General features: G+C 32.1%; 1 protein-coding gene across 1 annotated transcript in view; it reads left to right on the top strand.

Annotated features, from left to right (window-relative positions):
* Rh50 (Rhesus blood group-associated glycoprotein Rh50) overlaps positions 1-15938 on the top strand; it is a 200400-nt gene that overhangs the window by 95286 nt on the left and 89176 nt on the right. The window contains exon 4 of the mRNA XM_072527024.1: positions 13599-13764. Coding sequence (XP_072383125.1) covers positions 13599-13764 — 166 coding nt within the window. The remainder of the gene's footprint in view (positions 1-13598; positions 13765-15938) is intronic.

Raw genomic sequence — 15938 nt, 5'->3', positions numbered from 1 at the left:
TAAGTGCTTCTTGAAACTCCCCATAACTAAAGGTTATATTGATTGGGTTGAAATCGTCAGAGTGTAACGAGTCCGTTACTTAAATAATCGTTTACCTTCTTTTTGTGACTGGAATCTTTTAATTTAGTTCTAAATTAAATTCATATTGAAATATTCTTAAACTAAATATTTAAATAACTCCCAGTAGATTTTATTTTCTGATGTTGGCATTAGACTGCGCCCTCAGCGGTGAAATTCTGAAAATACATTCAACCGACAGCTTGTTAAATCACTTGTTAACTGGATGTGAGTGAATAAACATCTCAGAGTAGAGCGGCTGGGAGTCCATTTTTTTTTCCCGAATTTGGTTTAAGTTTATTTTTTATGTGAAGAGCTGTTATTTTAGAAGAAACCATTTGAGTTATTTTGTTGTTTTGTACGAGGATATTTTCAGTTGGATCACCCTAGCCGGTAAGATAACATTACAGATAAATTATAAGGAAAAATCCTTTATATCATCCGCCATTGTTAGTAAAATTCAGACCTATTTTAATTTCGTCTTTGATAGGTATTTCATATATTTGATACATGTTATATTTCACCTTATTTCATTAAGGAAAAGTTTTATACCTAAATAAATTATAAGTATTAGATTCTATATCTATCTCAAATTTTTATTTCCTTTCAAAAATTAAAGCAAACAATTATTTATTTCAATTTCATACCGTTAAACCGGCTAATATTTCTTTTTTTTTTCCTATTCTTTAATATATAAGATCATGTTTGCCGTTAAAATTATCTATTTAATATATCCATACATTATAAAAACATTGTCACACCATTCGAAGGTCACTATTTACCGAAAACCATTAAGGTTTTTATTTCAATAAGGTCACTTGCTGACATTTTTTGTATCGCCTTCCAAGGTTGATAACCCTTGTGTTTTTCCTTAACTTTTGTATGTACAAAAAAAACATGGAGTAACACAACTGTTTTTTTAGCCTACTCAAGAATCCAGTTACAAGTCAGGGGAAGAATTATTTTTTAGTTGGGGTTATACTTAATAAGGGGAAGGAGTTTCAAGTTGGTTTTTTTATGGGAAATTAAGAAGCAGTTCAAAGTGACGTATTTGTCCAATAGTACCTGATCCAGGGAATACAGGTTTGGTATCTTGTTACCACCTGAGTCCAGTTCTCCACCGGATCATCTTCGAGGGACACCGGCAGGAAGAACTGACTTATTTTTGGTTTTAATTCAATTACTTTAAATAATTTTTTTATGTCCTCTTCAAGGTTTTAACTTTTGGTTCAATTTTTAATAAAAGAAACTATCCTTAATAATAACTATCTTCAATTTTTTCTAAAAAAAACATTTACCATTGTAATTTAATTTAATTATTTATTGTTTACCAAGGGATGAGGTTATAACTCTCCCTTGAATTTCTCATTGTTAGGTTATTGTGTGCACACATATCCCAGAGAATTTTTTTCTTAAAAACCTAAACAATTTTTGAACGAAAACTAACTATTAGTGAGTAGTATATAATTATATTTATTATTTATACATTATTATTGGATCTAACTTTTGTCACAATTTGAAATTTTTAAGGGGTATATCAGGGGTAAATTGTTTTATAATTATTCAGGGATTTTACTGTAAATATAGATAAGTTAATTGTATATAAGAGGTGATGGGTCATATATAAGTGTTTAAAATAGTCTGTACATAAAATTGGTATTTATTAAAGTTGGGTTAAAATTTAATATTTCAATTAGTACCTATCTTTCTTATTTCAGCAATACAAGATATCTCGGAAGAAAACATTTAACTTCCTGGCGCCCAAGTATTCACTAGAGCAACTTTTACTTTTCATCTGTTTATTTCTTGGTGGTTTTCTTGTCATTAGTTCTTATATCTTACGGTCTCTGTAGGGCATGCAAATTGGCCGAATCCTTCTTTGAGTGTCAAGTGGTCATTCTCCTGCATAGTCGCTAGCCAACACTTAATTCTGTTATATTTTAAAATTCATATTTACTTCATAAAATTCATATTTATTTCTTTTACATAATTTATTTCTATCTAATCCCTTCCATCTTCCGTTATTCCCCATATTAGTTCGTTGGTGTATCAAGGTGCATTTTAGAGTTTACCCTTTTGCTACACTGGATAGAGTCACCCAGACTTCCTCTAGCACAATTTCTGCTACATTACCATCATTTTTGTTACATTGGCGAGCCCAACGTGGTGCCTATTTTCAGTTCAGACCGTACATTCTGTAGTATATTTCTCTTTGCAAAATATTCTTTATTATTTCTAATTTGTTCCTGTTGCTTTCTGTTCATTTTTTTTAACTTCCTTATTTATTTATCTTTTCTTATTAGATTTACATTTATAGGTATACTTGTATTGCTGCAGTTTACTTATATTCATATTTAAACCCTCACCTTCTTAATCATTGTGTACAGTTAACAATCTATTTTACTATTATTGAACTATAAGAATTTAATAATTTAGATATTACTATTTTTATATATATATATATATGTATGTATATATATATATATTAGCCAATATTGGTGGGTTTTTATATTCAATTATTTGTTAATCATATACTTGTTGAAACCATTGTGTGTTGCTTCAAGGATTGTGTTATATTTACTTAACTTTACTTAACCATTTTAAAATTTTTGTGAATAACTTTAGATTATTCTTGGATTGATTTTGTGGTGTGTTGTTATATATTTATTTAGATATATATATTTTTTTTTAAACCTTAGATTATTCTTCAATTGATTTTGGTGGAGTGGTAATACATTATTTCCTTTGTCTATTCATCTATTCATTTTTTTTTCACAATGTCTGCATTCAAGGTAGAACATTTATTAGTCAAGGAATTAGATTATGAGTTAAGGATTAGGGACATCAATATTGATGAGTCTTCCAATGTGGATTTAAAACGCAAACTATTGCGTGGAGCTTTAAGGCAAGAAGAAGGAAACAGAAGCTTTCGACAAATTTCTGCCACAAGTATTCCTTTTCTAGAACAGCAAGAAGAGATTGATGAGACTGTGGATGATTTGGCTAAAAGGATATCCGATTTTAGAGGGACTGTCCAAGATAGCCTATACTCCAGGCTGATATCACGTCTAGCTCATGTCTCAGGCCGTGTTCATTTATTGTCGTGTTCAAATGAGGATCAGCAATCTTATAAACGCTCAATTTCAATCCGAATTCTTAGCCTAGAGGGTGAACTTGATTCACGAGTAAATCCAATTGCTACTTCAACTCCTATTTCTTCTGTCCAAGCAGCTAACTCATTTCTACACCCCAAACCTGTTCAGGTACATAAATGGGGCATTACATTTTCTGGTGAAGGTCATTATGACCAAGTAATTTCTTTTTTGGATAGGGTGGAATGTCTTCGAGTATCGAGAGGAGTAAGTGAAGATGATCTTTTTGCAGCTTCTGCTGAATTGTTTACAGGCGCAGCTTTTACGTGGTTTAGAAACAACCGCAATAATTTTTCTAATTGGTCTGATTTGGCTCAGAAACTTAAATCTGATTTTCTACCATATTCTTTTCAAGATGACCTTCTAGACCAAATCAAAAATCGTAAACAGAAGCCAAATGAGTCTGTTACGATGTTTATCAATAACATTTTGGGTATGTGTAGTCGCCTTGAGACTCCTCTAACAGATTCTGCAAAAATTAAGATTATTCTAAAATGTCTATTGCCTTTTTATCACCAACAATTAGCTTTAGTAGACATCACCAGTATAGCAGACATCACCGAGAAATGTAAACGTTTGGAGGAAACTTTATCTTGGTCTTCTCAACCTCCCACCACTTCCAAACACTCTTCTGACTCTTTCGGTCACCAAAATCCTTTTAGGCACCGTTCTTGGCAATCTAAGGGCCCTGAGCGTAATATCTCAGTTGTAAGTTCTGTAGTGTGCTGGAATTGTCGTGAGTCTGGCCACACTTTTTATGATTGCGGCATCCCTCGTACCCGTATTTTCTGCCACGGTTGTGGTAGGGAAAATACCCTCAAACGAAATTGCTTTAAGTGTTCGGGAAACGAACGATCGGAGGTCCGTCCCCTGAGCGTTTCTCCGTCCACACCCCCATCAGGGAATCAAACCGTTACATCAAACGAAATCACTGGTCCAACCACGTCAAGTCACCCAAACCCATCTTCCAGTCGGAAAGGAAAAGGGGTTGTTCCAAAAAAACCAACACACACCACACCAAGTCATTCCAAGAAGTAACTTCTCAATATAATACATTTGATTCGCATAGATTATCTTCCCCAAATATCTTCCCAAATCTTGGTAATAAACATAATAGTAGCAGTGTAGTAGTTCCAGTATCTATACCAGAGTCTACCACAATTCAGGAGGATTCTTTTATTTCTGATTCTTCTTGTTTGCCTATTGCATCCTCTGATTGTGTAGGTAGAGATAATAAGTTTGGTTTAGTACCATTTAAAGTTTTTGATCAATCAGATAATAATTGTTTTGATTTGAATTCGCTATTAGTGAGAAAACATAATGATAATAGACCTTATCTTCCTATTAAGATTTTAGGACAATCTTGTTTAGCTCTTTTAGATAGTGGCTCGAACATTTCCGTGATAGGTTCACATTCATTAGCTTTACTGAAAAATGCTGAGATTTCTATTATGCCCATTTCTTCTCTGCAAGTGTCTACTGCAGATGGTACAGTTCAGTCTATTACAGGCAAATTTGAAACTGAAATCACAGTAGCAGATTTATGTAAACAAATTACATTCTATATTATTCCTTCAGTTCAGAATTCTATAATTTTAGGTATGGACTTCTTAAATGCTTTTAATAGCACACTAAATTGTTCTAATTTTTCCTTTTCTATTTCTCAATTTAATCTGTCCTTACTTAGTGCTATTCAGGATTTTACTAGTTTATCTAGTTCAGAACAAAGTCAATTAGAGAATATGATCTCTAAATTTACAACCCTTTCGTCAAAAGACAAATTAGGTCGTACATCCTTAATATCTCACACTATCGAAGTGGGAGATACCACACCTTTTAGACAATATCAGTATCCTATTCCTCAGGCTTGGCAAGTTGACTTGGAAAAGGAAATTGATTCCATGTTAGAGTTGAATATCATTGAACCTTCCACGTCTTCTTACTGTAGTCCTTTGTGGTTAACCAAGAAAAAAGATGGATCTTTTAGGGTTTGCTTCGATGGTCGAAAGTTGAATAATATTACTACAAATCGGGATGCTTATCCTATTCCCCGAATAGACGTCATTCTAAGTAAACTCCAGAATGCTAGGTATATTTCTTCTATCCATCTATCTAAAGCTTTTTTACAGATTCCTTTAAGTGAGGAAAGTAAAAAGTATACAGCTTTTGCAGTTAGTGGGAAAGGATTATTTCAGTTTGTCACTATGCCTTTTGGTCTTGTTTCAGCTCCTCAGACAATGTGTCGTCTGATGGACTTAGTCATTGGTCCTCAGTTAGAGCCCTATGTTTTTTATTATCTGGATGACATTTTGGTTGTCACTCCTGATTTTTCTCTTCATATGGAAATTTTGGATAAGTTGTTTTTACGTCTCAAAGAGGCTAATTTAACTATTAATTTAGATAAATGTCAATTTTGTCGTCCTAGTCTTAAATTTTTAGGATATGTAGTCGATAGTAAAGGTTTAAGGACTGATCCTGATAAAGTTACTGCTATCAAGGATTTTCCTATACCTAAGACTACTACCCAAGTCCGTAGGATATTAGGCATGTGTGGATATTATCGTCGGTTTGTGCCGTCTTATTCTACTTTGTTATCTCCACTTACAGATCTCCTTAAAAATAGGAAAAAAGGCCAAACTATTACATGGACTTCAGAAGCCGATGATGCTTTCCGGCGTATAAAAGAAGCTCTTACTAGTGCACCTGTCATGACATCTCCGAATTTTAAAGAGCATTTCTATCTCATGACAGATTGTTCCAACACTGCTTCAGGTGGTGTACTGTTTCAAATGAAGGATGGTTCGGAACATCCAATAGCTTATACCAGTAAAAAGCTCAATAAAGCACAGAAAAATTATTCCACCACAGAGAGAGAACTTCTTGCAATTATCCATGGTCTTGATGCCTTTCGGTACTATCTTGAGGGTCGTAAGTTTACTATCATCACAGATCATAGTTCTTTATTATGGTTACATTCCATGAAAAATCCGTCACAACGTTTATCCCGTTGGATTTGTAGGCTTTCTGTCTTTGATTATAATATTGTTCATCGCAAAGCCAATGGTGTTGTGGTTGCAGATGCGTTGTCACGTACATTCGATATCAATCTTTTAGATCTGTCCACTTTATCTCCAGATAATTGGTATCGAAAGATGATTCATAATATCACCCAAGAACCTACCAGATATCCTGATTTCAAGGTAGAGAATAATATCCTGTATAAACATGTAATCAGTCCAGTTGAGTCTTTATCGAATATGTCTGATTGGAAAATAGTAGTCCCAACAGCAAATAGGGATGAAGTCTTGAGAACTTTTCATGATGATGTGACATCAGGTCACTTTGGTTTTTATAAAACATTTAGTAAAATAGCTGAGTTATATTACTGGCCTGGTCTGCGCAACTCAGTTAAGAAATACATCTCTAGATGTAGAGTTTGTGCAACATGCAAGCCGAGTAACCTACCTCAAGCTGGATTAATGGGTTCGTTTAGGAACATTAATTTTCCTTGGCAAATGATCTCTTTAGACCTTATTGGACCGTATCCCCGTAGTTATTCAGGTAATACGTATTGTTTGGTAGTTGTAGATTACTTCACCAAATTTCCTTTAGTTTGCCCTCTTCGTAAGGCTACAACTCCAGCTATTTTGAAGTTCTTAGAGGAGCAAGTGTTCTTACTATTTGGTATTCCCCAAATAGTATCATGTGATAATGGTCCACAATTTATTTCTAAAGCCTTTAAAGATCTTTTAAGTAAATATAAGGTTCAAAAGATATTCTACAATGCAGCTTATCATCCGCAAGCTAACCACACTGAACGTGTAAATCGTAGCATTGTTACTGCTCTTCGATCTTACACTTACACTGATCATAGAGCTTGGGATCAGTACATTCATTCAGTTGCTCAAGCCATTCGAACTTCTGTTCATGAAACCACTCAGTGCTCTCCAGCTTATGTTAATTTTGGTAGGCATGTTCCATTGTCAGGTGATTATTTCGGTTTAATTTCTGAAAATTCAACAACTCTTCCTCAAATTTCTGAGAAACTTCACCGTATGGAAGATCTCCAAAACTTACCTCCAATATTCGCTGACATTAGGAAGAAGTTGAAAGCTTCTTACCATAGAAATCAGCATCAGTATAATTTGAGGAAACGAGATTTGCGATTTTTTGTGGGCGATCGAGTTTTGAAACGGAATTTTGTAAAATCAAATAAAGGTGATGCCATTTCTGCTAAGTTTTGTCAGAAATATGTTCCCTGTACTGTCGTTAGGGTAATATCTCCTTTAATATATGAATTAAAAGACAATTCGACAAATAGGCGAATTGGTCAATTTCATATAAAGGATTTACTCCCTGATAATACAACAGATGAGGCAACATCTTCATCTTCAGAGGAAGATTAACTTAATGTCTATTAAGCTAACCTATTCCTTTGATTGTTATTGTTTTGGCTCGGTTTGGTTACGATTTGATATTTTCTTAGATTTTTGTTATTAATCACCAGATTTGATATATCTACAACTTATATTTTGATTAGTATCTGTTTATAATAAGTTAAAATTATTAAGGCCATTAGAGTGTTTACTTATATTAGATGTTGCATTGGTATGGAACTAAATATTGTAATGCTACTATACTGTGCTATATGTTTATGTGTTGTATAACCTATGTTCCCATTTTGCTTACTTGTTTTGCCAGGTTGGAAAGAATGTTGTAATTTTTTTTATGGATTTGATTCCGTTTATTGGTCATGATCAAGTTATATAGGAACATGTATCTGAATGTGCTATGTGGGATGGTTTTTTGTTATGTCATTAGGAATTTATATAGATAATCAGTATGCATAATTTTAGTACACTCCTATATTATATAGACTATTCTGCCTGTGTATATGTGAATGAATACGTGGGTTCGAAGTTTTAGTTCAATTGTTGGCCCCAGTTGTTCAATGAATTTCGGAATTCACCATTTTCATGACAAGTGTACAGTTATCTAGGCAGTAGAATGTCTTCCATAGACAGTAAATTATTGTTAATGTTAATTAGGATTTGAATATTTAGCTTTAATCCTTAATATTTTCAGACTTTGGTCTAATATAAGAATTGTTCCTTAGCTGATTTATTATTCTTACTTATATAATAGTTTATTCAAGTCATGGATTGCTCCCTTTACAGCTAGCATGTTTAGATTACAGTTATGGATAGTGATTCCATATTTTGGCAACAAATGACCATTTATAGTTATTTTCACTTCTTTCCTCAGGCACTTATCTATATTTTGGTATATTGAATTAGGAATTATCCTGTTCTCTTTTATTAGTATCAGAACGAATTATAAATTTGCAGTTTCTTCAGAAATTGGTCTACTCGTTCTTGATGTTCTGTTTTGTTATTACTTCTACCTTACTCTTACTATTTTGCTATGGTTGTTAGAGTTTACTGGCACATTAAACTCTTTTTAGTGCTCTTATGCTAGATATTCTTATAAATTTGTAGTAGCTACATGCTATAGTTATCGAGTATCTGCATAAGTTAATTTTGTTGTAAGGAGTTACCACAGCAGTTCACATGCTTTGGTACTTTACCTTTTTGAGCTCAAGTTGTTCAGCTTTGCATTTGCTAGGATGATTGAGTTTATAACACCTCCTAGTTTTTATTTTTGGTCTTTATTTTGGATCCCAAATGTACTGATGGCAGATCATCAGGATGGAATCGATTTTATGGCTGTCCTTTTGTTCAAGCCGTTAGTCCCACATTTTGATCCAATAATTTATTTGATGAATTTTTAGGTTAGGCACATATTACCGGATGTGGGTATATGTGGACCTACCATATTTGGTTTAGTTGGTTATAGTGTGAATTGGGTCATTATTTGCCTGATTGATTATCTTTGGATATGCTACTTTATAAATCTGTTGTCCACTGTATGGTCAATTTTGGATTTACCATCCAATTCGACACTTATATTGTTGTCTATACATTTGGTATTTTTATTGTTACTTATATTGTTTTATATAAGTACGTTGGTATTTTTACTATTACTTATTATTGTGTATCGGTCCACCTATTTGCCTGATTGATTATTCCTTGGATATGCTCTTCTATAAATCTGTTGTCCATTGATGAGTCAATTTTGGAACCAGGGTCCGATTTCACATTATTTTGGATTATTTGTATTGAGTATTTGTATTACTAGTCTATACTATGCTATGTTGGAGTTTTACCTTACTTTAACTTTACTCTAAATAGCATGACTTTGTACTTAGTTACATGTGGGTCTCTTTAGATGAAACCATATCTTTATTTCTACATCACTCATAATCTGTGGTTAATTATAATCATGTGAATCGATGTAGATTGTTTTGGAAGTATTTTAGTAAGTTAATATAGTTTATAGCTGTACTTGGCAAATTGTTGCCCTAGCTATAATTTTTTATATATAAGTTTATTTTTTTTTCTCGATTCTTGATTGCTCCACATATGGTTGAAGTATTGGTTAACCTACATCTAACCAATCAGTCAAGTAAAAGAAAAAAAATTTTTTTTCACTAAAAATTTTTTTTCTCCAAGTAAGAGGGGAATGTAACGAGTCCGTTACTTAAATAATCGTTTACCTTCTTTTTGTGACTGGAATCTTTTAATTTAGTTCTAAATTAAATTCATATTGAAATATTCTTAAACTAAATATTTAAATAACTCCCAGTAGATTTTATTTTCTGATGTTGGCATTAGACTGCGCCCTCAGCGGTGAAATTCTGAAAATACATTCAACCGACAGCTTGTTAAATCACTTGTTAACTGGATGTGAGTGAATAAACATCTCAGAGTAGAGCGGCTGGGAGTCCATTTTTTTTCCCGAATTTGGTTTAAGTTTATTTTTTATGTGAAGAGCTGTTATTTTAGAAGAAACCATTTGAGTTATTTTGTTGTTTTGTACGAGGATATTTTCAGTTGGATCACCCTAGCCGGTAAGATAACATTACAGATAAATTATAAGGAAAAATCCTTTATATCATCCGCCATTGTTAGTAAAATTCAGACCTATTTTAATTTCGTCTTTGATAGGTATTTCATATATTTGATACATGTTATATTTCACCTTATTTCATTAAGGAAAAGTTTTATACCTAAATAAATTATAAGTATTAGATTCTATATCTATCTCAAATTTTTATTTCCTTTCAAGAATTAAAGCAAACAATTATTTATTTCAATTTCATACCGTTAAACCGGCTAATATTTCTTTTTTTTTCCTATTCTATAATATATAAGATCATGTTTGCCGTTAAAATTATCTATTTAATATATCCATACATTATAAAAACATTGTCACACCATTCGAAGGTCACTATTTACCGAAAACCATTAAGGTTTTTATTTCAATAAGGTCACTTGCTGACATTTTTTGTATCGCCTTCCAAGGTTGATAACCCTTGTGTTTTTCCTTAACTTTTGTATGTACAAAAAAAACATGGAGTAACACAACTGTTTTTTTAGCCTACTCAAGAATCCAGTTACAAGTCAGGGGAAGAATTATTTTTTAGTTGGGGTTATACTTAATAAGGGGAAGGAGTTTCAAGTTGGTTTTTTTATGGGAAATTAAGAAGCAGTTCAAAGTGACGTATTTGTCCAATAGTACCTGATCCAGGGAATACAGGTTTGGTATCTTGTTACCACCTGAGTCCAGTTCTCCACCGGATCATCTTCGAGGGACACCGGCAGGAAGAACTGACTTATTTTTGGTTTTAATTCAATTACTTTAAATAATTTTTTTATGTCCTCTTCAAGGTTTTAACTTTTGGTTCAATTTTTAATAAAAGAAACTATCCTTAATAATAACTATCTTCAATTTTTTCTAAAAAAAACATTTACCATTGTAATTTAATTTAATTATTTATTGTTTACCAAGGGATGAGGTTATAACTCTCCCTTGAATTTCTCATTGTTAGGTTATTGTGTGCACACATATCCCAGAGAATTTTTTTCTTAAAAACCTAAACAATTTTTGAACGAAAACTAACTATTAGTGAGTAGTATATAATTATATTTATTATTTATACATTATTATTGGATCTAACTTTTGTCACAATTTGAAATTTTTAAGGGGTATATCAGGGGTAAATTGTTTTATAATTATTCAGGGATTTTACTGTAAATATAGATATGTTAATTGTATATAAGAGGTGATGGGTCATATATAAGTGTTTAAAATAGTCTGTACATAAAATTGGTATTTATTAAAGTTGGGTTAAAATTTAATATTTCAATTAGTACCTATCTTTCTTATTTCAGCAATACAAGATATCTCGGAAGAAAACATTTAACTTCCTGTCGCCCAAGTATTCACTAGAGCAACTTTTACTTTTCATCTGTTTATTTCTTGGTGGTTTTCTTGTCATTAGTTCTTATATCTTACGGTCTCTGTAGGGCATGCAAATTGGCCGAATCCTTCTTTGAGTGTCAAGTGGTCATTCTCCTGCATAGTCGCTAGCCAACACTTAATTCTGTTATATTTTAAAATTCATATTTACTTCATAAAATTCATATTTATTTCTTTTACATAATTTATTTCTATCTAATCCCTTCCATCTTCCGTTATTCCCCATATTAGTTCTTTGGTGTATCAAGGTGCATTTTAGAGTTTACCCTTTTGCTACACTGGATAGAGTCACCCAGACTTCCTCTAGCACAATTTCTGCTGCATTAACACATTTTTGTTACAAGAGATTGTAATATGTACTGCCTCCTCCTATTGTTTCTAGGTTAGGAATTCGTTTGGCTGGATGTGAATTTTTGATAGGTATTAGCTAGTTTATTTACTATATCCTGTGGACCAGTTAGTAACGACGTTCTTTATTTCTCCAGACTTACAATTTGTTGGTAGGTGTGCTGTCCTGTTATTTTTTAAACTTTTTTCGTGTTTACTCTTTTATGATCCGTCTGGCTTCAGCTCTTCGTTTTTTGTATTCTGTTAATAGATCGATACTTTTGTACTTTTTGTATCGATTTCAAATTGTCTTACGTAATTTAAGAGCTACCTTACATTATGTATTCCACCAGGGAACAGGTTTGTGTTTTTTTTTAAGTTGAGATTTTCCTCTGCCTATATTAGCAGGATCAAGTATAAGATGATTGAAGCACGTGAGTGTGTCATCAATAGAGTCTGAAATTTCAATCTGATTCATTCTGTCTGATACAATTTTCTCAAATTCAATCCAATTTGCCTTTTTCAGTTTCCATTTTTGAGTTGGTATTGTGTTTGTGTTTAAATTAGCGGTATATTTTATTAAGATTAAGAAGTGATCACTACTATATACATGTTTTAGTGCTACCCAATCGAATTAAGTAAGCAACGAAGATTCACATATGCTGAGATCAATGGCGTAAAATGTTCCCGGAGCCATATTTAATCTTGTTGGAGAACCGTCGTTGAGTAGACATAGGTTCATAGTGATAAAAACGTTTTCTAACATATTTCCCCTCGGTGTTGTTTTATTTGATCCTCATGTAATGTTATGGCTATTAAAATTTCCCGTGATGATTCGAGGTGATGGAATTTGTTGGAGAAGATTAAGTAATTCGGATTTAGTCGGAGTTTGATCTGATGAAATATAGATGCTACAAATATTGAACTTTAGTGGGGCCAGTACTGTTACGGCTACTGCTTCGATGTTAGTTATGAGGGACAGTTATAGACAGGTACAGACTTTATATATAGAGCTACTCCTCCACATTATTTTACTTTTAATTTTTCGTATATGGGGACATACACTGGCCAAACAGCGTATTTAAAAAATATAACTTATTTTACTGTTGAGTCGATTTTTTTGCTCGCAAGATTTCGGTTTTCTTGAAATATAGTAAACGTTGTTATTTTGAATTTATTATCATACATATTTTTTATTTTAAAAAAATATACTGAAATTATTGAATGTAATATACTCTACACCTAAATGATATTTCGGAGATATAGCTCTTTATATTATTTTGCATACTTTCCTCGTTATAACTACATATACTAATTAAGCATATCTCTTTTAAATAAATTAAAGCAAATAAGAAATTATTTTTTTTTATTTTTAACAGTTTCCAACAGTTTACAATTACCTAACTGGACAATTTCTAAAAATTTCTATGAGAAATAAATGGAATTATTATTATCTTAAGCCTTTAAATTCGACGAACATTTTGGGGTATTTTATAAAAAAATTATTCCTCTCACATAACACCGTCATCCCTTACAAATTAAATCAAATTTGACCTTTCTCACAAATAATATTTATTTTCTTTCCCAATAATATAAAAATCTGGGAAACCGACCGCCGCCGTACGATCCGTTCGCGACCCCAACTGACACAAATTTTCTAATTGAAAAATATGTTGTTAGGTCGCAGATGCAGGTGGTTCGATATTCGTTCACGCTTTCGGCGCTTACTTCGGTCTAGCCGTTAGTTACGTGCTGAACAGGAAAAAGAAGAATAAGGAAGGAAGCTCGGAAACAGCCGCTTCCTTAGCAGAAGCTAACTACACATCAGACTTGTTTGCCATGATAGGTAAGATACTTTTTTGTTTGTGTTCGGTATTAGTTTCCTTAGAAAGCGATTGAATTCAATAAACGTGGTTCAGAGTTTACGTTTTGGTTGTAATATTGGAAGTAAATAAAACGCTGATGGAAATAGATATGTCGTTATGCTGTTTATTTTTTGAATGTTCACGAAATCGATTTTGAAAATAAGTAGATTTATATTTTGTAGTAGAGTGCAACCATCGAACATTTATGATCGGATTACGGTATTAAAATCAATATGTAATATTTTAATAAAAACTGTAAAGAATAATATGCATTGCTGGCAAAAATCATAAAGTTCAAATATTTCAAATATTTATGAAAATAATATCGATAAAAATATTATTTAACCAAACTATCAATACAGTGGATTCCACTTCCTCCGAATAATAAATTTTCCTGTTAAACTAGGTATTATAGACCAGCTACAAAGCCTTTTAAAATGGTAAAAAGGAAAAAAAAATAGTAACATGATGGAACCCATTCGAACATTCGGAACTTTCGGTAAAACCGAAAATTCTAACGTTAAAACATCTGTTTTTTTTTTGTTAAAGTCAGTGCGTTTTTTTCGTTTTATATTTTACATTTCGCTGTTGCGCTTAAAAAGGGGAACAAGTCATACAATTGTAAACGAGAAAAATACTATTTAAAATTGTATAAAAAAATTATTTTTTTACAGTTTTTTAGAATGATAATCTTCTTGAAATTTGTTTACATGTACTTTTCTCAAATGGATTAACATTTTTTTGCTGAGTATTATGAGAACAAAATATGTTTAAAGAGATAATTGTGACTTACCTCGTTTTTCACAAATAATCATTATGACTTATCCCATTTGCAATTGAACATAATAATGATAACACTGTAACCGTTTCAAAAGATTTAAAAGAAAATCATTTTAAATTTCGATTATTTTTTTAAATAAAACTACTAACCCCATCTATCTGTCAAGTACCTGTAGCCGACTCAAGGATTCTTTTGTAATTCCCAAATATATTCGGTAGATGAGCCTATTCATCAACTTGTCACTCACGCCCAATTTCAGAGAGCGTAAGAATACCGTCTCCCTCTTTTCTGTTAAGAACGTCCAACCGTTAAGACGTGTTTCCGAAGTGGGTCTCATTTAGAGGTGAGCTAAGAAATCCTTTTCTTGTCCATATTTCAGATAGATATTTATTTTTAGACCCTTATTGGAGAGGCTATAATGCTGATATATTTCTGATATATGTCTCAAGATAATATTGGTATGGAGTTATTCCAAATCCTGGTCCAATAGCCATATTTTTTTTATGGAATACCTAACCCCTCTTATCTAGGATGGTGGTGGATTGATATAGGATGGAGCCGAATCAATGGTTTATTTCGTTGACTGATTAAATAAGAAAAGAAACAGAGCAGATTTAGGTTGTACCAATTTTTATTATATCTTCTTTCAAGAAAACGAGAAATGATTATGAACTCAAAGAATGAAAATGTAGTGAAGTGTTTTAATTTTATTTAAAGGTTTATTTTCTCTATTATTCCTAGTTGATAAATAACTATATTATTTTCAATGTAAAAAAATTTCGAAATTTGGGGTTAATATATAAATTCAATTACTTTATAACTAATTCTTAATTTAATACGATACAAAGCTTTTTTGTTTATGATAATGTAAACATAAAATGGTATTTTGGTATCCTTTTGGGATGACATAACTTTTAATGTTTTCTTTTTGTTCATTACTAAGAAATAATAAAGTATAGTTTTCTTGTAAACCTTCGATAAACCTTAATTTTTTTTGCTCGTCCCCTTCGAGGACAAACCAGGGGTGGCGTCCAATAATAAATTATAATTTCATATTATCTAATTGTGCTTGGATTTAAGATACGATATAGTTTCTATATGTTTAAAAAAAAACCCCGCCCAACACTCTTCGACAACGAGCGATTCTGGCCTTGCATATATCATTGTAGTAGGCACAGCTACAACACAGAGGATAATCGAAAATTTTATTACGTTAATACAAGGTTATTTAAGTGCAACGTATATTAAAGTACTAAAAACATTAAACAATAAATACATATGCATACAAATAAGTATGATAAAAGCTAAATCTAGCTAAAGGATATTTCAAACTTTTAATCGTCGTCAGAAGTTGATGAATCCGCAAGCACATCA

This window comes from Diabrotica undecimpunctata, chromosome 3 (assembly GCF_040954645.1).
Source record: "Diabrotica undecimpunctata isolate CICGRU chromosome 3, icDiaUnde3, whole genome shotgun sequence".
Taxonomy (NCBI): domain Eukaryota; kingdom Metazoa; phylum Arthropoda; class Insecta; order Coleoptera; family Chrysomelidae; genus Diabrotica; species Diabrotica undecimpunctata.
The sequence above is the reverse complement of the archived record's forward strand: the minus strand, read 5'-3'. Positions and strand labels throughout refer to the sequence as shown.